At 33.3% G+C, this 25,618-nt stretch overlaps 1 protein-coding gene across 7 annotated transcripts in view; it reads left to right on the top strand.

Moving 5' to 3' along the window:
* The window catches only part of RALGAPA1 (Ral GTPase activating protein catalytic subunit alpha 1), a 222,367-nt gene that overhangs the window by 182,361 nt on the left and 14,388 nt on the right, over positions 1–25,618 (top strand). For 4 of the 7 annotated variants that reach the window (XM_007113236.4, XM_055088385.1, XM_055088388.1 and 1 more), the window contains 2 exons: positions 10,887–11,045; positions 12,030–12,157. In XM_007113236.4, the coding sequence (XP_007113298.1) occupies positions 10,887–11,045; positions 12,030–12,157 (287 nt within the window). Of the gene's footprint in view, positions 1–10,465; positions 10,620–10,886; positions 11,046–12,029; positions 12,158–25,618 lie in introns of those variants that run through there. The other 3 variants (XR_003681899.2, XR_003681898.2, XM_028495728.2) reach the window with 3 other exon arrangements.

Here is a 25,618-nt window from a genome sequence, read left to right as displayed (position 1 = left end):
TATTCTGTTATGGGTTTTTTTTTTCGGTCTTTTTTCTCTTTGGTTTTCAGTTTTAGAAGTTTCTATTGTTATATCCTCAAGCTCAGAGATTCTTTCCTCAGCCATGTCCAGTTTACTAATGAGCCCATCAGAGGCTTTCTTCATTTCACTTACATATTTTTTTTCTCTCTAGCATTTCTTTTTTATTCTTTCTGAGAATGTCCATCTCTCTGCTTACATTATCCATCTGTTCATCCATCCATACTTTGACTACTTTTTCCATTAGTTCCCTTAGCATATTAATCATAGTTGTAATTCCAACATCCCTGCCATATCTGACTCTGGTTCTGATGCATTTTCATTCTCTCATTCTTCTTCACACTGAGTCTCTGGCAGTTTGTCAACTACAGTTCAGGTTTTCCTACCCTGGCACTGGTTCCTACAGAGGTTTCTGCTCTGTTGTTATTCTTCGTATATGCCTGTCTGTGCAATTTTGGTGCAGCAGTTTTCCCTACGACCTCAATTCTCTGATCTAAGAAGAGTACTGTAGTAGATTTTTCAGTTGTTTAGCTTTTTACTTTTTGTTAGGACAGAGTGGCAACTTCTAATCTCCTTACCTGCCAGGCTGGAAACTGGAAATCTCAGAACTTTATTCTCCCAAACAGAAACTCTGTATCCATTAACAATAACTCTCCATTAACCCCTCCACCCAGCCCCTAGTAACCTCTAATTTGCTTTCTTTCTCTTTTAATTTTCCAGTTCTAGATACTTCGTATAAGTTGGAATCATACAGTACTTGTCCTTTTGTGTCTTATTTCACTTAGCATAATGTTTTCAAGCTTCAATGATGTTAAAGCATGTCAGAATTTCATCCTTTTTATGGCTGAATAGTATCCCATGATACATATATACATTTTGTTTATCCATTTATCTATCAATAGACACTGGGTTGTTTCCACTTTTTAGCTGTTGTGAATAATGCTGCAATGAACATTGTCCTGCAGGTATTTGTTTGAATCCCTGTCTTCAGTTCTTTTAGGTATAGACCTATGAGTTGAATTGCTGGGTAATATGGAAATTATATGTTTAGATTTCTAAAGGAACTGTCAAACTGTTTTCCACAGTGACTGTGCCATTTGACATTTCTCCCAGCAATGCACAAGAGTTCCAGTTTTTCCACATCCTTGCCAACACTTGTTATTAGCTATCCTAATAGGCACAAAGTATTATGCTTTGTGGTTTTGACTTGCATTTCCCTAATGACTAATGATGTGCATCTTTTCATGTGCTTATTGGCCATTTGTATATCTTCTTTGGAGAAATGTCTATTCAGCTCTTTTACCCATTATTTTAAATTAGGTTGTTTGTAATTTTCTTGTTGTGTTGTTGGAGTTCTTTATATATTCTAGATGTTAATCTCTTATCAGATATATGACTAGCAAATATTTTTCTCCCACTTTGGGGATTGTCTTTTCACTCTCTTGATAGTGTCCTTTGAGGCACAGAAGTTTTTATTTTGATGGAGCTCAATTTATCTATGTTTTCTTTTGTTGCTTCTGCTTCTGGTATCAATTCAAGAAATCATTGCTAAATCCAGTGTTATGAATATTTTCCTGTATGTTTTCTTCTAAGAGTATTATAGTTTTAGCTTTTACATTTAGGTTTTGGATCCATTTTTAGTTATTCTTTGTGTATAGTATGAGATAAAAGTCTGACTTCATTCTTTTGCATGTGGCTATCCATTTGTCCCACCACCATTTGTTTAAAAGACTACACATTCCTTTATTGAATGACCTTGGCATCCTTGTCAAAAATCAATTGGTCATCTATAAAAAGCTTTATTTCTGGGCTCCCTGTTCTATTCCATTGGTCTGAATGTCCTTTTGCTTTAATTAAATGCTTTAATTACTGTAGCTTTGTAGTAAGTTTTGAAATTAAGTAATGTGAGTTCTACAACTTCATTCTTCTTTTTCAAGATTGCTTTTATTATTCAGAGTCTCTTGAGATTCCATATGAATTTTAAGATGAATTTTAAGATGGATTTTTCTATTTCTATGAAAAACCGTGTTGGGATTTTGATAGGATTGCATTGAATCTTTGGATCACTTTGAGTAGTTTTGTCATTTTAATAATATTAAACCTTCCAATCCATGAACATGGGATATCTTTCCATTTATTTATGTAGTCTTTCATTTCTTTCAGCAATATTTTGTAGTTTTCAACATACAGGCCTTTCTCCTCCTTAGTTAAATTTATGCCTTAGAATTTTATTCTTTCTGATGCAGTTACAAATGGAATTGTTTTTATAATTTCCTTTTTGAATTGTTCATTATTAAAAATGCAGCTGATTTTTGTGTGTTAATTTTGTACTGTGCAACTTTGCTGAATTCATATATTAGGTCCAACAGGTTTTGTTGTGGAATCAGGGTTTTCCATATATAATCATGTTTTTTCAATGTCTCTGTGGAGAAACAAGAGCTTGCTTCGTCCACCATTTTGCTGACATAACAACCTAGAAGAAAATTTTGTGGTTTTTTTCCCCCTTTAAGCTAATTAATTCTAAATGTAAAATTATTTAGCAATGTACCAAGTGGAATAGTACAAGTATTTTTTTCCAATTATTTAGTTTTTTGGGTTTTTTTCAAATTATTAGAGAAAGACTGCAGGCAATTACATGGCGTAGTATTCCAATTGTTTAGTATCAAGGTGCCAGAAATAATGTAACTTTTAAAAATGCAAGCATATGTTTGTAATTTTTTAAAAATTTATAATGCAAGCATGCTATTATATTAGTTGTCAAAGTAACTATACCTGTTTTATTGAAGAAAATTACCCTGGCTAGATTGCTTTTTTTACTTAAATAGAACAATTTAAAGGGTTTATTTGTTTGTTGTAGTGAGAAAATTTCAAAACATAACTTCTTTCACATGTATAATACCTACCAGATAAAAACAAAACCTGTCAAAATTGTAAACAATATGTAATAAAGTGGTATCATTTTGGAAGGTATAGTTCCCTTATTTTCTCAAGTAGTAATTTAAGTAACTGTAAGTAAAATCTACTCTTATCAAGGTTGGGGCTAAATTGAAGCAATATTTCACTTAATTCAGTAGAAAGGAAAAATTTACCCAGTCTCATAATTCAGTATAAATTATTCTAAACCTTCTTTTCATAGAAATAAAAAAAAGTAACATTTATTTCTCTATATACTGAGTTTTCCTTTTCCCTATTCTCTGTGATTCTTGCCCTTACTGCTGTTCAGAGTCCTAGTATGTAAGATTTTTCTAAGTAACAGTCTTATATTTTAGCTCTATTACAGTATCAATTTCTTTTCAATAAAAGGTTAAATCCTTAAACTTAATCATAGAAACCAGTTGTCTTACACCAGTTTTCCTTAATAAAAAAATCACTTTCTGTATTGGTATTTTTTCTCCTGAATTTAATAAATTCCACATTAGTGGTAATAAGTTGAGGCCTAGAACATGTGTCCTGTTACAAATGAACAATTGGATATCATTAGGTTGTCCCCCTTTCCTTTGTACATATATCTTTAGGTGTGTTAATCCATTCAGTAGACACATTAATGAGCACTGGTTGAAGTGTAATATTGAAGGAAGTAAGGCTTGTTGACCTCAGCGTGGAGTTTAATACCTCTAATTAAATTAGATAGTCAACAGTCAGTTTAAAGAAATAGCCATGCCTCTGGCAAGGTAGAATTATGTATGACTCTGGTTCTTTGTTTTAAACTTGATAGGAGAAAATCATTTATATCTGTTTTATAGAAACTAATTTTAGTTTTCACTTTGTGTTTAAAATATCATGTGGTGATTTTGTAAATTATTTTTAAGCATTTTATTTTCTCAGAATGAGAGGTAAATATCTTTGAACCTCTGTAAGTGTTAGCATTTTATTTCTTGTGAAGAAAGGCTTTTTCAAGGATCAAAATGGTACCGACCGAATTTTTACAACATAGACTATACTTTTTTTTAACAAATTAACCAAACTTTCAGTCTAACAAAGTAGTCTCTCTTAGAAATACTATGCCACCATATTAAAAATCCTGATATAACTCCAGTCCAAGCCATCTGTTCTATAAATTCTTTCTACCTGAGGAAGATTGACAGAAAATGGTTAAAAATAATTCCCACTTAACTGAGTTTATTCACCCCTAAAAATCAAAAGTGCTGCAAGCATTGGTATAAAGTGTTCACAGGAGCTTGTCTCATTTCCTCTGTCTCCTTGTTGTAGCCACTTGCTGATACTCTGCTTCATAGGTAGCTGAATCATCCTTTTAGGAGTTTGATGAAGATCAAGTTGAGATAATTGTAACCTACTTTTAGTTGGACTCTCTAGCCTATCTTTCATTTCCTGGACCCTCCCCAAAAAAGGGGAAAGAAGCACTTTATTTAAGTCAGTTCCCTCTGAAATATTGTTAGTGTACTGGACAGCAGTTCGTTTTTTGTTTTGAAATTTGGTTACAATAGTTTCACAAATAAATGAGCCCCATCGAACTGCTTAGTCTTATTATAACTTTAAATCCATTTTTCTTTATTTTATCTAGAAATACAATTAAAATATACTTCACCTTCCAAAGAACTATATGCTAATATAGTCTGGAAAAGGAATTGAAAAACAAACTTAAGGAATAATAACAAAAATTTTTTCATTTTTTTAGTAGAAGTGTAGTTAATGTAATAGTTAATAAATGCTGTGGAATTATACACATGGTTTTAGTCCTAAATCTAGCCACATTACATAAAATAATTCTGTTTTAATATAATAGACTCTACCTTTAACCCTGATTTCTATAAATATACTCCTGATGACAAGAAATGAAGATAAAGAAACAAGTATAAATGGTTCAGAGCAGATTTATCTCAGCACTGTGAATGGTTTACTTTGGATGGTATAGCAGTGGCTTCTCATTGCATATAGAATAAAATTCTAATTCCTTACTATGGCCTTAAGTGCCCTACAGGATTTGGCCACTTGCCTGCCTACCTCCCTGATCTCATCTTCTGTCACTTTCCTTTTCACTTACCACAATCTGGCCTCACTGGCTGTCATTCTAACCTGCCATCATGTCAAGCTCATTCCCATCTCAGGGGCTGTGCACTTACCTTTTTTTTTCCATTTGAAATGCTCTTTCGTCACATTATCACGCTTTTTCATCCTCATTGTTCTGTTCTCAGACTCACATGATACTTCCTCAGAGAGACCTTTCCAGACCATTCTAGCTAAAGAAGCCCACTCTATCCAGTAACACTATCACATTACCCTATTTTATATTTGTATAGCACGTATCACCATCAAAGTGGCATATTTAAATAAAGCCATAATTGCAGATAATTGTATTTTTATGCTGTGCACTGTGTAATGATAGAAAACAATTTGCTAAGTAAGTACTGTGACATTATCTTTTTACTAGCATATTTATTGAGTGCCCGCTCTGCTAAAGTATTGTATACTAGATGCCGTGCCTATTGCTTCAAGAAGCTTTTCCTAATTACTAAGAATGAATGATCCAGACAGCAAGTGAATTGTGAAAATGTATGAGAGTATGTTTTTTCACATGATTGAGGAGTATATGATAGTTTATGTTTTGCTACATGAGTGTCTGGAAGGTGAGGGCCAAAGAAGGAGGGCTTGGGGCAGTGAGTATCAACTCAGTTTTAATTTCTACATGTATACCACTATCTCGTGAAGTAACTGCCTAACCTAACTAACTTCTATGCATTCTTCAAGTGCCATTATAGATCAATTGTCTTTGTTATTTGCATTCAGAGAGGTATATTTAGAGCCTTATCTCTACTGTTAATTATTCATTAATTGCTTAGTTTATTTTAACCTCTCTCCACTGGACTTAAAGCTATGTGAGAGCAGAAAATATGTCTGTTTTTCCTCACCGTTGTATCTTTAATAGCTAGTGCAGTGCATTTAGTCAGCTCTCAGTATTTGCTGTTTGAAAGAGGTAGATAGGAAGGAGAGAGGGAAGGAGGAGAGAAAGCCTTTTAAGAACTCATGAACTAATCCAGCTGTGTAGGATGACTAGCATCTGATCTAGAGCATCAGTAGAGGAAATAGGAAGGAAAGTACAACAACAGAACATAATACTTTTTTTTTTTGAAGAGCTTGTTAGAGATACTATAAGGAAATCAGAAATTGAAGACTTTCAGGTTTTGACTCTGAGTAATTATAATTAAGTTATTAGGTTTTTTTAACAGAAATGAGGACGTCAAGGGGGTAAGTTGATTTTGTAAAACATATGATATAGTTATATTACATGAATTCTAGTCTTTAACTCAAAATGAATGATATTTCACTGAGGAAATCTAGAATTGACTCTGGAATCTCTACTGATAATTATGGAAAATGAGAGCACTGCCATAGATAGGCAAACATCTGATTTTCATAAAAGGACATGGAACAGGCCACCAACCACAAAAATTACTAACATTCATGAGATCCATGTCAATGCCTGGCAAAATAGGATTATTAAACAGATGGTTTGTGAGCACTTAGGTAATGAAGTAGTAGTGATCACTAGGAGCTACCATGAGTTCACCATAACAAATCACATCAAAGTAACTTAATTTGTTTTAATAGGATTACTACATCAGGGAAGGCCATAGACAGTATAAAGCATTTAACTAAGTCGTTTGTTGTGGACAAGTTGAAGAAATGCGGTCTTAATAATAGTTCAATAAGTATGTTTGTGACTGGTTCTGTAATTATGTCTAGAGAAATTAATTATATAATGAGAGGCAATAGAGGGTGGTGGTTAAAGTATGGTTTCTGAAACTAGCCTGCTTGGGTTTCAATCTTGGCTCTGCCACTTATTAGTTACGTGACCTTAGGCAAGTTACAAAGCTTCAATTCCTCACCTGTAAAAATAAGGTCAATAATAATTATACTTGTAGCATTGTTTTGAAAATTAAATAAATTATGACAAAGCACTCAGAAATAGTAAGTATTTAATAAATGTTGGATATTCATTTAACGAGGTAGAACATCTGTAATGACTTACTGTAAGGCTCTTACCCAAACCTGTCCCATTTGACATTTTTATCCAAAATCTAAATAAAGACACAAGGATTTGAATTTAAGGATAACCCAAATCTGGAAAAGGGAGAGCCAACATACTGAATAGAAGAAGAATCATGCTAACAAAAGGCCTTGATAGGCTTTAAGATAATCGGAACCTGGTAAATTAAAGTTTATTAAGAATACGTAGAAATCCTCTCTAGTTCTAGTAGTCAGTTGTACCTGCTTAAAAGAACTTCGTACGAAAAAGTCTTAAGGGTTTGAATTGACTACAGCTTCCATTTGAGCCAGTGTTGTAAAAATGCAGAAAATAATTGAGTGAACAGAACAAAGGAAGTAGTCCCACTGTGGGCTGGTTGTATTATAGCATATATTGATATTATATTCTATTTCAGACACCACAATTTAATAGAAACATCAATAAACTGAGGTAATAATCCAGGATAGTGAATAAGTTGTAAAGTATAAAAAGAGGAACACTTTTAACCTAGAAAAGTTGAGTTATATATTAGACCAATCTTCAAATATTTGAAAAGATAATATATGAAATATAGATTGGGTTTATTTGGTATTAATCTTATTTTGGAAGAACTAGCTTCGGGAAGGCAGATTTTGGCTTACTGTAAAGTAGGTTCTAACGATTGTAGCTCTTTTAAAATGAATGGGCTAATTTGTGAATCTGTAAGCTTCCTAACCCTAGAAATATTCAAGCAGAGGCAGGATTACTTGTCAGGGATATTGCACTGGGAGTTCCTGTATTGTGTGGGAAAATAGAGCTTTAATGTCTCTTCCAGTGCTAATATTCTATAATGTACTGAGGACTTCAATTTTATATGTGTTGAATTTCATTTAACTGTTTTATCTTCATAAATTGATAATGATAATCTGCAGCTTATGTTATATACCTTGAATTCCAAAATTACTTCAGCAGCAGTCAAAGTGAATTTGGAAGAGTACGTTGGTTGCCAGTCATTTTAACAGACCTATCCCATGTACAGAATTCTTATAGTCTATTTCAGAAGTGATTCGCATCTGGGTACAAAAACATGCAGGTAGGAACTCCTTTGAGAGTTTTCAGAGTATGGAAAAACGCTGCTGAGTATACATAAGACACAACCCTTTAAATCTGTAAAATATAAGGAATAGATAAAATAATTTAAAACATCAAATACTATATAAAGTATTTATGTCAAATAAATGTCAAACACACTTCTGAAGTTTCTATTAACTGTTAACCACTCAAAATTCATATTCTCAGTAGTCTTCAAAAATTCAAGATACATGGCAATGATTAGCAATTTCTCAATTTGTTTAATTATTTTATAGCAGGGTTTAAAGATATAAAAACATGCCTCAACATAACAGCATAAAATAATTGCTTTTTTAGCATTTGGATAAAAATGATAAGGGATGTTCTTGAAGCTTTTTCCTTAAAATGATTGAACATGTTTTAAATGACTTTGTTTATATGCATAGTTCTATGCCACAAATATCTGCATTACAACATCCTGGAAAAAATATATTATTCTTTTCTCTTAAACTTCCATAAGAGACTTTTAATACTCTGTGGTAGATATTTGAAGACAAGCTTTCATTATAAAATAAAACTACAGTTGCCCTTTTCTCTCATTTCTTTAGATAAGTGGGCACTAGAAATTATAGATAGGTTTGGCAAGAGTTCAAGGGTTAATGTAGCAGATAAATAAAAGGAATTTTCTGTAAATTGAGACCTGCATTATTTCAGTTGTCTTGTCTTTCCTAACCTAACTTATTTAATTTTAAAAAGTAAATACTTAAATTCTTCCTGACAGTGTGCTCAGCTTTTACTATCGTTTATTACTTCAATTATACTTGATATCACTTAGAACAATCTGCCATTTGGAAATCTCAGTATAGCCTGGAGCTTAGTATTAGATCTGGCTGCTGTTGTAACATGTACAGCATATGACATTAATGTATCAAAATTAGATTGGATCATCCCTCCTGGTTAAATTTATTTCACATTTCTTTTGTATTCAGTTAACATAAACCTATTAGGGAAGCTGACACATGGGGATGGCTGTATAGGAAGGATATTTTTAAAGTATTTTGATTAAAAAATGAAATTATAGAGCCATGGCTTTTCTGAGTTGTGTAATCTTTTTCGGTTTTTAAAAATGTCACAAAGCCCAAGTCTTGCATTTATGTCATTCAGGGTGTGTGTGTGTGTGTGTGTGTGTGTGTGTGTGTGTTGTAAATAATGATAATTAAAACTTAAAATAAACATTGTTTTGATGTTTGAGGTCTATCATCATATATTTAGAGCAATAAGCACATTTATGGTTTCCAAAAAGAATTATTTAATCCACTTAGACCTAAAAAAAAGTCCTCCTTAAAAGAAAATAAAAATCTTTATATTTCTAAAATAATAGATTCTGGTCTATAGACTTAGCTGGGCACTGCCTTTAGAGTAATAGCTGCCACTATTTTATAATCTGTCTAAGAAGAGAGGGCATTTCTTACTTCGGAATATAAATTTTAAAGTTCAGGGATTTACCTCGTGTTTTCAAATACTTAATGACATTTATAGTGCCTAGGATTTTCTAGATAGATTGGTGTTGGGGACTTTTAAGAACCATTAGAACACTGGTTCTTGGCTTTTTTTGTAATACATAGTCCTATATGATAGACTTTCTTCTCAGAAAAATACACAAATAAAATTTGCAAAAATTCATAGATCCCTTGAACCCAGATTAAGAACTCCAGGGTTAAAGGGTGACAGAAGAAAACCTTTCATTAATTGGAAGGTTAATTCCTTTGTTTGTTTAAATCACACATTTAATTGTTTTCCTGCCTTGTGGTCATTAAGCCAAGATAAATCCAATATTTCAAAAACAGAAATTGCCTATATGTTAGCCCCTACTAAGAATATTGACACTTATCCTAATTTTCTCTTCCACACTTTCCTGCCTACAATATGTCAAGTTATCTGAAAGTAATAGAAAAGCCCATGTGAGATATGCACCAAAAATGGGCTCAAATGTTTGCAGTGGCAGAATCAATAAATGTACTAAGATAACCAAATTGTATTGATATATTAAAATACATGTTTAAACAATAATCTACTTGAAGAAAACGCAGTACTGATGGACATTAAGTTAATTTTTCTAATAACAATAGAAATCCAACTTTTGTATACTTTGCTTTTTATAATTTTAATCATCATAATGTTAACTCTCTAAATGCCAAAAACACCTTCGTAAGCACTATAAATATTTAAATAAAATCTTTAGAGAGTCTAACAAATCTCACAAAGTCTACTTGAAATAATTTCGTAGGCAAAGTTTCATAGTCAAAGAAAAGCCGGAAATAAATTTGTTAAAGCAAATACAATCAACTTTCTCTTACTCAGTAGATATTTATGATTTACTTCTTTTCCTTCTCTTTCTGTTGCCTCCTTTAGACCCTTTCACTGCTCATTAACACTTCCAGAGAGCGGTCAGAAAAAAAGAACAGTCTTAAATCCGTCACTTTTTAAAACACTCTTTTAAACAATTTTTAAAAGGTTTGGTAGTGGAGAATTGGTGCAGTTGCTGGTTAAGAAGAGTGTTTGGTCTGTATGCGAATCTTTTTTATCTAATTTCTCTGTTTGCCATTGACTGTATAGACAGTTGAAAATTATCTGGTCTTCTGCAGTGTGTCTCCTAATAGTCTTTTGAGTGCTTGTGTTTTGCATGTTATGAAAAATGATCAAATGAAGTTTTAAAAATATTTTTAAAACTTCTTTACCCTTTAATCTTCTAATAGTATGTTGTCAGTAGCTGTATGACTGTATTCACAGGGCTTTTCTCGAGCACTATGAACTATTTTCTTGGTTTTTCCAGTTGAGACATTTAGGAAATGATGAAGTACACATCGTTTGGTCAGAGCATACTAGAGACTACAGGAGAGGAATTATTCCTACCGAATTTGGTGATGTCCTTATTGTAATATACCCAATGAAAAATCACATGTTCAGTATCCAGATAATGAAAAAACCAGAGGTAAGAACTCCTTATCTTCCATTTTAATAATATATTTTGAGTTCTATATGGGTTTGTGAGTTTCTTTCCCTCTTTCAGAAGAATTAGACTAGGCATCAAAACGTGGAAATGGAGGGGGAGATTAGACACAGACTCTGGTAGCTGTGTGAATTGTCTAAGTCTAATTCAGAAGGCGCTAAAATAGGAAAAATAGAAAGAAACTGTATTCGAATGGAAGAAGGCTAGCTAGTGCCAGAGTGGAAGTTCTCATTTACTGTTGTTTTTGTACACCCCACAAGCTAAGAATGTTTGTTACATTTTTAATGGGTTTTTCTCTTTTAAAAAATCGAAGAAGAATATACAGCAGAGACAATATGTGGCCACAAAGCCTAAAATATTTACTGTATTATCCACAGCTCATGTCTTTGCCTTCAGCTGCCATTTGTACCAGCCATATTCAAACAGAATACTTTTGAAACTGTCAGTCATACGATAAAAATGACAGATTTTTTTCTAATAAACCATATAATAAAATAAAAAATAGTGTTTTAGATTCTGTAGTAAAATAATAATAATAAAAGTGTTTTAGGTTTGGTAGTAAAGCTGGCATCACATGAAAATAATAAAAAACTAACTTGCTGCCTGTAAGAATGTGTGTCCTTCCTGTGTTTACTCAATGGGGGAAAAAATTATTTCCAAGTGTTGGATTTTTGTATACAATTGTGGCTACAAAAATTTGAAAATTGGCAGGTAGTATAAATTATTTAGTCAGTTATATGAAGCATATAATTCTTTTGAATGGAAACCCTGTAGACCACTGGCATTTTTTGTTTGTTTATTGTCCTAGTATGAATGACCCATCATGGAAAAGAACTGAATTTGAATAGCATTTCTACTGAAGGAAGAACTAAACAGGAAGCAGAAAGACTTTTGTATGCAAACTGTTTCTTATTTACAACCTTTCTCCAGTTCGAGTATAAAATTATGTTCTAATTTCTCAATCAGGTTCCCTTCTTTGGTCCACTTTTTGATGGTGCTATTGTGAATGGAAAGGTCCTACCCATTATGGTTCGAGCAACCGCTATAAATGCAAGCCGTGCTCTGAAATCACTGATTCCATTATATCAAAACTTGTATCCTTTTTAACAGTATGGTTTCTACTCTAATATATGTCTACTTTCCAAGGTAACTACTTCTTATGTGTTGTTAAGACCTTTGAGTTTTTGTTTATTGATATATAGATGATGGAGTTCCTCCCCAGTGTTTAAGCAGTTACGATATTTGAATGATGTATTTTCTTTTATACGCTTTTAATCAGTACTTGTCTTTTGGTTAATTAATTAGAGCCCCATTATATACTAGGCGTTCTGCTAATCTGGATGTGCAGAGATAACCGTAACAGTCATTTCAAAATACTCAATCTAGTTGAGGAAATATATTGTTTTCAGTATCTGTGCTGTAATATGCACAGGATGTTCTGGAATTATTATAACAATACTTCAGATACCTCTCAGTCAGCTGCAAGGAGTGGTGGTATCAGGAAACACTTCTGAGAAATGTAAGGATTGAACCAATCTTGAAGATGAATGAATTAATCAGGTAGATGAGGTTAAGAAGAGCATTCCAAGCAGAGGAATGACATAAACAGAGACATGGAAGTATGAGAGGACATGGAGTGTCCTCTCATACTTGAACATGGCTTCTGGAGCCAGATTACCTGGACTCAAATACTGGTCACCACTTCATTAGCTATGCAGCCTTGGGCAAGTTATTTAACCTCTCTGTGCCTCAGTTTCCTTATCCATAAAATGAGAATGATAATAATATCTAGCCTGTAGTGTTATGAGAACTGAATGAGTCAATATGTGTAAAATTCTTAGAACACTGCCTGGGGTGAAATATGCACACAGTTTTAAAATTTAAATTGTTTTCTGATATTCCTTTCTAAAATGGATTTGTGTTTCCATATACTTTTTCTACATTATTCAAAACATTTCAATTATTTTTCTTTTACATAATAAACTGTAGATGTTAAGCTTTACAGGGAAGGCTTTTTAAAATATCCTGTGTCCTATTCCACATGAAATGGATTTATCATAAGTCTACCACATACGTTTTCTTCTTTTAATGAAAATTGACTTAAGCAATCTGATTTCTATGTAATTTCTCACGTATTCTGATACTGTGGAATGGAATTATAGGTGGATCATGGCATGTTACATTGCTTAAGCTTAATGTCATTTATATAGCATTTCTTATTTGTAGTGGTTACATCTTCACTTACTTCGAGTTGAAAACTCAGATTTGACGTGGTCATTGTCATGAAATGTAAGGATTCAGTTTATTATATCCTGAATATCTCTAGAAAGGTAGCTAATCTCATAAGGAATATACAGATTATTATCTGTAAACTAATTTTGTCTGCATTGTCAACTCTACTGAGATTGACTTCTTTCTGACCTATGCCTCTTTACAGTTCCCCTGATCTTGATGTTCATCCTGAGGTTAGTGTTCTCCATCATTTCATTTAAGACACAGTTGAAAGAATGCCTTAAATCTTTTGGGAAAGTGATGAGAGCGAGATTAGATTGTAATACAAAACGCTATTTGCCTCTTGTGTCAATAGGAACTCAATTTATTGAACTAACACAAACTATTTCTGGCCTGATATACAAACAACATGTAAAATGCACACTTTACCAAGTAGTTCAAGTATACCAATTAAAAGTGAGGATATAGCTTAATTTCTTTTACCTGCACCTAAATTCATACTCTTAAGAACTAGTTAAGATTTGCATGTTACACTAGAGGTATAATAACTGGATTTTCAGTTAGAAACATTGATTTTTTTTAACATCTTCATTGGAGTATAATTGCTTTACAATGGTGTGTTAGCTTTATAACAAAGTGAATCAGCTATACATATACATATATCCCCATATCTCCTCCCTCTTGTGTCTCCCTCCTACCCTCCCTATCCCACCCCTCTAGGTGGTCACAAAGCACTGAGCTGATCTCCCTGTGCTATGTGGCTGCTTCCCACTAGCTAGCTATTTTACATTTGGTAGTGTATATAAATGCATGCCACCCGAGGTCTGCCTTGTGATCCTAGTCAAGTCCCAGAATCTCTAAACCTTTCTTCATCTGTAAAAAAGATGCTAATACCCATATCGGAATTGTTGTGAAGAATAAATGAGATAATGAATTTGGATGCACCTAGTAAATGAAATAAGGTACGTTATTTTGTGCAGTGATTAATTCTGTTACGTGTAAAGATTACAGTCAATATGAAACAACTCTACCCAACAGCAAGGAATTGCCTAATTGGGTTTTTATGTTTGGTTGGTTGGTTGGTTGGTTAATTGATTGGATTGGATTTTTAGGCCTGTTTCATGAAGCTCTTAATAGTTAATCTTGCTGAGATGTTAATAGATAGCACATTGGAGAAAATTCTAAGATGAAGAGAGATAATTTCAGATGAAAAGGTAAATATGAACACTTTATTTACACAGCAGATGTGAGCACCTTCTATCAGGAAAACCACTTCTGGAACTATCAGAGTAAAAATACTAAATCAGACAGATCAAACAAATTTTTCTTGACTTAGAAGCTTGAATTTAGAAGCTATATAGAAGTTATTTTCCCATACTATTTAAATATATAATAGAGATACTCAGCCTTTGCTAATCTGAAGAACATGTAGTCATCTTTCACAAAGACTCACAAAGGTGTATATTAATTTTAAACGTAGGAGGAAATAACTTCATATAGGTGCTGATAGATTACTTGATTTTTATTTTATTTTTTTTAAGATATATTTTATTCATTTTAAAAAATTTTTTGTTTATTTATTTTTGGTCTTCATTGCTGCACATTGTCGCTGTGAGCGGGGGCTACTCTTCCTTGCAGTGCGCGGGCTTCTCGTTGTGGCCTCTCCTGTTGCAGAGTATGGGCTCTAGGCACGCAGGCTTCAGTGGTTGTGGCTCGTGGGTTCTAGAGCACAGGCTCAGTAGTTGGGGCGCACGGGCTTAGTTGCTCCGCAGCATGTGGGATCGTCCCAGACCAGGGATTGAACCCGTGTCCCCTGCATTGGCAGGCGGATTCTTAACCACTGTGCCACCAGGGAAGCCCAATTACTTGATTTTTAAATGAAAGTTTATACAATAAATTGCAACTAGATGTTTTTGAGATATTGAAATAGAAATGTCTTTTCATTTTAAATAACAAATACATATTTCAGAAATGTAATAAAATTTTAAATGTATATTTTTGACAAATTCAGATTTTGACAAATTTCCTTAAGCTCCCATTAAGGAAAAAAAAATCATGCGCTCTAAAACAGATCAATAAAACAAAAGAAATTACAACAAAAACTGAGATAGAAGTAGGCTTTGAAAACCATCAGAGTTACTATTTTAATCCTCATAAGAGAAATGAAGGAGTAAAAGAATATGTAATAAACTCAATTATATTTGGATAATTGTACTGCTATGTCAGTTATTTTATGCCTAGTAAAAGTACCCACTAAGATTCCACAGCATAAATTGTGCTATTTATGATCATTAAGTACAGCTTAAATTTTATCCTAGGAACGTCTTCTGTATCTGTGAATCTAATGTTGTTCACTAAATGAGGACAATATTGATTGTCATATGCTGCCCAAATCGATCATGCTGGCAGCCAGAATTACAGTAATCTGTCAGTATTGATGACTGTCTTTAAAGCTTTGAAACCTCTCCTTTACTTCACTTATCATTTCTTGCATTACTTGTACTTGAAAAGCATTTTCTTGCAACCTCTGACTTTGTCAGCTAGGTTTTTTGGGTTTTGTTTTTTTGGGTTTTTTTTTTTGTCTCGAGCTCAATTTGTTGGTTTGATCATGCAGTTAGAACTGAAATGCATCACTGGGGAGAAGCAGTAGGCACATTCTCAGTAACCATTGGACCTGAGGGGTATTTCAGGTTGATCTTAGTCATCATTTATTAATTACCTGTTGAAAGAGAGTGTATGTGTGTGTTGGTGGGGTTTGGGGTTTTTTTGTTGTTTGTTTTTGGCTTTTTTGTATTAGGAATAATAATTCCAAAGCATTAATTTCATGATCTTAGCTATCATGACTTTTCCTTAAATAAAAATTTTAAAGTAATTATTTGTTTTGATCCTAGGGACATTTTGGCTATGTATAAAAGTTAAATATGTTGCTATCAAATATGTAGTTTCTCTTTCTTTTTTAATGTGAGATTTCTTATACATAGAAATTTTCAGAAGTTACAGTATATAGTCATGTTGTATTCAGGTTCTCAGAGAAACAATCAGTAGGATGTGTGTATATACGTCAGTACATAGAGAGAGACTGATTTTAAGGAATTGGCTGACACGGTTGTGGGGACTGGCAAGTCTGAAATCTGGGAGTTGGGGTAGAGTTGATGCAGTCTGAGTCAGAAGGCATCTGGAGATAGAATTCCTGCCTTCCTTGGGGACCTCAGTCTTTTCTCCCTAAGGTCTTCAACTGACTGGATGAGACCCACCCACATTATGGAGAGTAATCTGATATACTTTTCTCCTGATTTAAATGGTATTCACATCTAAAAAATACCTTCACAGCAACATCTAGGCTGGTGTTTGACCAAAAACTGGGTACCATGGCCTAGCCAAGTTGACATAAAATTAACCACGTCCCATGTCCTAATTTTCTTAAGTAAGTTTTTCTTCTTAACCTTTCTTACTGCAAAATATAATTTGAAAAAAGAGTATAAATCCTAAATATACTTGTATGGTGAATCATTACAGTTTAACCACCACCAGGTCAAAAGATGCACCTGTACTGTTTTTCTTCTATCAGAAATATTTATTGATCACTTAAACAGTAATAGTAAAGATTTTGAGAGAAATGCAAAGACAAATCAGATGGTAATCTCTTCAATAATCTTATAATTTAATAGGGGAGATAATTATATGTACACTAAAAATTATAACACAAGGTAAAATGTGTCTGAGTAGGGTTGTAGATAAGATGCTGTGGGAGTTCCAAGGAAAAAGTCATTACTTTGGAGTAAGAAAATCAGGGAAGAATATATAGAAAATCTGGGCCTCAAAGGGTGAGATTTGAGTAGATGGAATGCAGCATGTCTGTTATAATTCTTGTAATTTATATTTTGAGGCTTTATGTGTGTGTGTATATATATATATATATGTAATACATATATAATATTGTGAAATATACGTTTTGGGGGATGTTATAAAATAAAATAGTATCTTTAAAAAACACTTTCCTCCTAGATTTAATATTCTTTCCTCCCAAACCAATATTATTTGATTTCTTCTAATCTGTTTAGATTTGACTTTTTCGTAAATGCCAGAATTGGGTTTCTGTTTAACTTTATCAGACAAATTACCAGAAGTCAATGATCATTCTTCAATTAGTCACAGTTTGTTATCCCTGCAGTTCTACTACTCAAATGTAAAGAACCTGTTGCAAAAGTATGAGAGCCAAAACGAAATGAAATGTAATTGATTGGCTCCACTAATGCAGTTTGCCATTCATTACGATAGAACATTATAAAACCTCTTAGGGAGGCCCATCAATATTGCTGCCATTTCATGTTAGAAGAAAGTGAGTTTATTGAGAAACTGCATAACTTTATGTATCTACCGTCTTTTGTAGATCATTTCCTCAGAAGATAATATTGGTAAGTATAGACTGTCGTTAATTATAGTCCTTAATTATAAATTAATTATATTTAAAAATGTGGAGGCTGACTGTTGGGTAATCAGCCTGGGCTTCAGAGTCCAGAACCACTTATTAAGTGTGTCACTGTCTTTATGTCTAATTTTATTTAATCTGTAAAAGGAGTACCAAACTCAGGAGTGTTGTAAGGATTAAATGAGATTATCCACATGAAGCACTAAGCAGCCTGTCTGTCATGTAGCAAGAGCTCAGAAAATGTGTTTTTACATACTGTTATACTTTTACATGTTGACAAATGAAGTTTTTTTTATCCTATTCTGATAGTACATTGGCTTCACAGCAAAAATAGCAAAGGAAAAGAAAGCAGTACCACCATTTTACCTGTTTTCTCAAATCCAGTGTGACAGTATGGTCCATATATACCAATCTATGGACAGTTGGGTTATATCATAGTGTACCAGAAAGAAAATAGGAGAACTCTATCAAGTGACTGTCAGACTGTTCCCTAAAAACAACAAAACTTGAAGTTTCTCTACTTCCATCTTTATTAACTTCTGACCTTTGCTAGAAAAGGAATTTTTTCCCCTCTCTATTAAACGCTATGCTGTTGATATTAGTGATGAAGGTGCACTGGTATGCTCACATTATTATTAACTACACCTACTACATATGTGTAAGTTTTATTCTAGTCTTAATTTAAATAGAAAAACAGCAGTAGATTCAGATGCTATTTGGGGATTTCAGAGAGCAAAGAATGAAGGATGTAAAGCTGAAATTACTCTAACCTCGTTTAACATAGGAATTGCAGTGCTTTTAATCCATTATTTTCCTTTTACTAAATATATGGGATTTTGCTATTGAATTTTTAATAACTCAATAATGGAATTAAAATTAAACTATGGATCACAAATCTCCCCATTTTCTTCTAACTGCTTTTTTCTCTCAAACGCTAGAATATAGCCTATTTAAAATCTTAACTTTTGCTTGCCAAACCACTGTTACCGTCCATCTGTTCATGCCAATTGCAAAGAAGGTTCGTTTTTTAGTGAAGCTTTGCATTTCACATAAGGTATGCGAAATGAAATTTCACAAGGGACATGATGGATCCTGATTCTTAGTGATAAACCTTTGGGGCCATCAGGGTTGGCATATGGTCCAGTATGATATGAAGGCTTGGGTTCCCTGGCTTCACTTCTTTGGCGTGAAGCTGATAAAACCTGGCTCTTGAGTATTATTTCACTGGACACCAATCATGGGCAGCAGGAACTGCCCATTTAACTCTCTGTGGGAAGGAAGCCCAGAGAGCATTCACAATGGTACCATTGTCGAGTTGCAAACTGCTCTGAACAGCTTGACGGCACTAGGGAGGAGGGGAAGGGGTTGCTTTACTAATTGCTGTTCAGAAAAGAGAAGAAGCAAAAATAGCTGTTGTAGAATTGATGTTTCTACATTTACTTATTCTTTTGATAAGGGTGTTGACTTTTATTTAGCACATACCTACTATCAAAAAGAAAGCAAATAAATATATTTAAGCAACCACCTGTAGTAATTCCTCGTTAACATGCCATTATCTATTTTCAGCCCACCAGATTATAGCAGAGCAAAAGGCGGTTTGCTTCATATTTTTACCTTTAAATGAAATGAAAGTAATGTTTTGTAATCTTGATAGAAATTTAAAATAAGGGAAAGTGGATTAAAACCAGCACATTTTATATATCAGATAAGGTTAGAGACAGATTTGGCTTACGCTGTGCTTTTTAGAATTCCCAAATATCGTCTGAATACATATAAGCAATATTAATATAGAAATGTGAATTAATTTTATGCATAACAATCGCAAATGCTAAAATAATCCACTAAGCAAATCTTAAGGTTAAATACTGGATTTATCATTTAAATGAGTAGGTAATGCCTATTTCAGTCACTCATAATTTTCTTTCTCTCCTTGAATTCTATTTTGGATATCTTTTTTAAATGTGAGGGTTGTTTCTTTGTTATGTGAGGCATTGTTGATATTTGTATAAACACTACTCTGGGCCTTTCCATTTTCTTCTGGTCAGTCTAATCAAGCAGTTGGAAGTTCTGATGCAAAGAAACAATGATCTACAACTTTAAAAAAATTAAAGCTTTTTCAGCCCCCAGGATCCTGACCCCACAGTATATTTCCATAGATGATTCTTTTTTTCAGCAGAACTTAAGTTGACTAAACTATACTGCAGTATTGTAATTTATGCAACATGTCCTTTCAAAGGATCAGGGAGAAATATTTTAAGAAAAAATTTTTAATCTATAGATTTTAAAATGTGGGATGTTCTTGCTAAACTGAGGGAAAATCAAATGCATGTTTTATAAAATTAGTAACAGTCTGTAAGATTTACTAGTATTGCATCTCTTCATGTCCCCTTAAATTATTTTAGTAAATGGGCACCAGTGCAATATTTCAAAAACGGTAATTCATTGAATGCCCATTCTTCCTTTTACTGCAGAATAGATTGTAGTTAAGTCAAGATTAATGGGTAGATTTTAATGTTAAAGTCCAGTCTCTGAGCCTATTATTCCCTGGGGGCATATAGTGCATTAGTTTAAGCCAATATACTGTTTATCATAGATGCTATGACACTGCCTTAAATGACAGTTTGCTGTACTTTGTAACTACTTACCATGATAATAAATCACTTTTTTTGTACTCTTGATAATTATAGCATTTAAACAAAATCTTAATTAAGTTAGTGCACATTTAGGTAGAGATAACACTTAAGTAATTGTACACTGTAAAATTTCACTTAGTTATTTTTTTCCTTTTTGCAGTCTTCTCACAGAACCCAAGTTTAGTATTTAGTCCAAACACAGACATTCATTTCCTCAACTTAATGTACTGAAATTTTTGTTCCTAAGAGGAACAACACAGTGATTGTTCCTAGTCTCCCCGCAATATTTTTTAAACTCTTACTGTAATACTAGTAATTTTGAAGCAGTTCTCTGTTGACTGTGAAAGTCTCATTATTACTTAATGGTAATATTTTCAAGCAGATCTTACCAAGAAGGAGAGCACAAAATTTTAATTTCATTAAATTTGAAATCCAGGTAACTTAGTTTTTCTTTTAGATGTTTTGTTTCATACAACTTTCATGAAAGTGTAATAGATACACATATTTGATAATCATGTTAGTCCTTTTTAGAAACTGCCAAAGATTATTAGATTATTAAATCAGGAAGGATTTTCAGAACCTTTAGGTAGGTTTAAATTTTTAATCCTATTTATTTAAGGTTAATCTTTTTAAATGTATTTACATGAAGTTTGTTAGAATTGGGCTTATCAACTTTTTACTTAATGTTTTCATTTAGTAATTGACTGATTTATGAGCAATTATATATGGTCCAAATTTTATACAGCTCCAGCTTTCAATAATAGGACTATCCTCACAGTGCCTTAGCACCTGTTATGGATTTTGAGTCATCTGGCAGCCCATGGGACTTAGATAAAGAAGTACCAGGTGTCCTGCCTGTCTCCTAATTGAGACGCAGTGAAAACAATATAGACTTGGCAGCATGCTTAAAAGGATGGATTAAAGCCCAGCTTTGTCTACTCTGACAAATCACAGCTTTTCCTTCATGGTGTAGATAGTATCAACTACTAAAGAATTTCATTAATATAAAGCATCATAAAAATCATACACAATAATTGGTCATAACCTGTTGCAGATTTTCAGAATTTCTAATAACATAGTACATATAATTCCAAGATTCAATGCTGTTTATCTAGGGGAATTTTATTTTTACTGCATATGAACTAGACTGCATGTTTCTTAAAGAAATTAGCTACTGTAGGAAAGAAATGGAGTATCAATTAATTTACTAGATCTTCTTTATAAAGTAAGCAATATAGTTTACTTTTATTTATAAATGAGCAGTGCCTATTAGTCCATGGGATACTTAATTGCCCTGTATATTTCAGGGAAGTATGCCACTTTACTCCTGATAATAATAATTATTAGACCCTGCAGATGTACTTGCAAAATATATCTACCCATATTCTATATCTCAATAAAATTCTTATTTTTCATTATGTTTTCAAGACCTTGTGTAATGATACTGCCTCAGAATGTTTGAAGATACTTCAAGGCCTTTTAGAACTAAAAAGTCAAATGTGGTTTGTATTTTCTGTTTTATTTTAGATCATGCCGTGGATTTTTATTACTATACTACATATGATATTCTAGTATATAAACAAACATTTTTGAAAAATTGCCAATCTTAGAACTTAAGCTAGTAGTCATTGTGTTGGCCATCCTTGAGCTGACTAAAATGCCTTTTATACTTTTTTTTTCCCATCTAAAATCCAGATCATTGAGATTGTGTGTAGAAAAAGCACTGGGCTATTAAATGACCAAGGTTCTAGTCCGAACTCTACTGGTCAGCAGCTTTGTTTTTCTGAGCGAATCTTTATATTCTCCTTCGAGGCAAGGCTTATTGCTGAATAAACATTTTGCTGATTTTGCTAAGTTTCCTGACATTAATGTTTGTAGATCATTGTTGTATCCTTCCTCTAGTTCTAGGTAAAATTATCACAACCAATGGGGCAAAATGTTTATTTCAATGCTAAATTGTAATGAGTTGTAATTACTTTCAGCATTTATAGAATTTCTTCTGTAGGCAATTATTATAATTTTTTAAGAAATTAATAACAGTTTTCTTTTAATGTTACACCTTACATATGTATACATTGTGCTTTACTCACTTTTTCTTCTTCCAGAAAAGGTCAGCAAGATTAAGGGTAGGGGTGGAACCAGACTCTCTCTCTAAGTTCAGTCCTAGGAGAATCCCAACTGTATTTGCCCCAAAGGGCTTTGTCTCTGGGGAGCCAAATTGAGATTAGAGGAAGGGGGCTGTCTGCATAGCAGGCTCCTAATCAACTACCAAACCAACTTTATTCATTCATTCTATAATTTATAAACAATCATTGAGTGCTGCTAGGCCCTGTGCTAGGTGCTAGAGATATAAAGATAAAAAGGCATGGCCTCCGCCCTCAGACATTAGTCTCCCACTAGTTTATTAGGAGAACAAGCCTGAGGAATGAGGCACACTTGATGCTTAACAACTGGCTCTGGAGAGCAGGAGGAGGCCTCGATTTGTGGCATTCTTTGAGTTCCATGATGTGAAAATTCCCACCATAGCCAATTTCAAACCACCAACCATCTTACAGACTTTGTAAATATTGTAAGTAGTACTTGCAAGAAATTTTTAATAGGTAAAACTCTCTTCCTGAAATTACTGTTCTTGGAATTTTGTATACAGAGAAGGGAGATGAAATTCCTGACTGCTAAAACGGCAGAGAAACCACATTAATATGAGTGTGGGCAAGTGCTTACTAAATTAGGAATTTCAGAATGGGCCCTAAATCCCTGAGGCTATGCTATTGAGCACAGATATAGACACTTCATGCTTTGCCTTTACTTAAAAAGGAGCTGGTAGTTTTTTCTTTTCTTGTTTAGGAAAGAAAACATTAAACCTGAATTTAAGAGGAAATTAATTAAGCAATGATATGCCTTTGTTGTCTGTCTGTAATTTTCGTAACTCCTTTTTGTGAAGATTTATACTTTATATTGATTCTTGCTATGTACAACATAGATATATACAAACATAAACATACATACGTATATACACATGTACATATACTTACACACACATGTCTATTTCTTTGAGACTAGTCACAAATTACATTGGACCTAAGTATTTATACAACCTCCTGGGCGTGCCATGGAATTAATGCTCACAAAACTGAAAGTTCTGCCTTTTCTGACAGCAAAAGCAATTCAAAATTACATTGTATTATTAAGAAAATTATTGTGGTGAATGAAGCGTTGCTTCTTTAAAAACCAAATCTACCTTTTATCTGTTCTCCCTATACATTAGTAAAGTTGAAGAAAGTGTTTCTAATTAACTGTCTGCAGTCTCTTTTCTTCATATTGTTTTTTCTCATGAGAGATCAAGAGTTTTCTCTTACCAGAATAAGTCAAAAGTTCCTCTTGTACATAACATAAACAAGAAATATCAGAGTTCTTGCACATGAACACAGGTATATTTCTTAAACTGATACTGAAAATTGTCCTAGTGGAGACAGCACCTGCTATTTACAAAGACTTGAGTCAAAGGTCAGAATAGCTATTTTCATCACAGATATAGGGGGACTTTTGGGTTACTTTATATTTATATCCTTTATCTTCAGCAGCCCTATGACATAAATAGGAGCAGGTGGGGGGATCCCCATTTAACATTCAGAGAAACTGTGGCACAGAGAATTCATGCATCTCTTTCCAGGAGTGGGATGAAACTGAACCCTAGTTTCATAACAGCTGGTCTTGACACAGTGACAGGGGGCCATTATTATTTCATATGATAAGTTTAAAATCAAAAGTAGTTACTTGAATACTGATATTAACTTCATATTAATGAAGTACAGATTGGGTTTAAATTTTTATACTATAAAAATCATTTAGTTCCCTTTTCTTATTTTTAGAATGGTAATATTCCTTCCCCCCATTTCTATTTTTGCAGAAAGTAGAAGGGAGGAGGATTAGTGGATAATTATATTGCTGTGATTGCAGCACCTGTGTGTTATTTCTTTTGATTGGCTAGTTCTGTATTAAAGATTCCTACCAGCTAAAAGTCTCCTTCATCGAATGGCTTTTTATTAGCTAGTTTTGGCTTGGGTTAGATTTGCAACAAAAACCGTCTTAATTCAACTTAGACTTGTACTTTTACCATCACCTTTTTATCATTTCACCCATTTCAATTTTTTAAATTTCAATGCCAGTGGCAACACACAATCACAGTAGGAATATAGCTTGAGCTATCCTGTTATTAGCATTCAAGTTTGCGTATGCCACTCAATTTATAGGTACTAATAATTCTTCCCTAGAGAGCTGCCTTTTAAGGAATAAGTGTCTAACATATTATAAGGAGATATAGGAATTAACTATTTTGGACTATGGTTACCATTGCAGATGCTAACATCACTGTTTGGAACTTTATCGTCATCTCAATCACAAAAAACACCTTGTTTGTGGATACAGAACTATTGTTTAAGTACTTAGAGTTCATTATATCTCCTTAATATATGTTTTCCAAAGTAAAAGGGGAAAAGATGTAAGTACTGTAGATTGGGTTGCTTTCATATTGTTGTTTATTTATTTATTTGACTACATCACACTTGGAAAATTAGAATATTTAACTTTTAGAAGGTGAGTTACTGTAGTCTATAATAATTTACGAAGCTAACAGTATTTTCTGAAAATAATCCCCCAGAAGGAACCTTCAGACAGTGGGCTGCCTAATTTGTGATAACCATTGCAGTTTTTCATTTAAATTCAACCATTAATGATTGTTTTCCTTCACTCTGCCACCTATACTTGAACTTTAAAAAATTGTTTTAGAAAGCATCATTTTCTCTAATTATGATTTTTTTTGCAGTTTTATTAAATACATCATGTGTTTTTATACAAAATGAATACATTATGTCTAGATAATTTTAGTTTCTATAGCTTTATATATTGGGGTTTCTTCAGAGTTTTATGAATCTCATTTTGTATAGTGAAATAGAATTACACTTCAGAATGTATCTTTAAGAACCTAGGGGCAGGACAGGAATAAAGATGCAGACTAGAGAATGGACTTGAGGACACAGGGAGGGGGAAGGGTAAGCTGGGACGACATGAGAGAGTGGCATTGACATATATACACTACCAAATGTAAAATAGATAGCTAGTGGGAAGCAGCCGCATGGCACAGGGAGATCAGCTCGGTGTTTTGTGACCACCTAGAGGGGTGGGAGAGGGAGGGTGGGAGGGAGACACAAGAGGGAGGGGATATGGGGATATATGTATATGTATAGCTGATTCACTTTGTTATA

Source organism: Physeter macrocephalus, chromosome 11, assembly GCF_002837175.3.
Source record: "Physeter macrocephalus isolate SW-GA chromosome 11, ASM283717v5, whole genome shotgun sequence".
NCBI classification, from domain to species: Eukaryota; Metazoa; Chordata; class Mammalia; order Artiodactyla; family Physeteridae; genus Physeter; species Physeter macrocephalus.
This window is presented reverse-complemented; position numbering and strand designations above follow the sequence as displayed.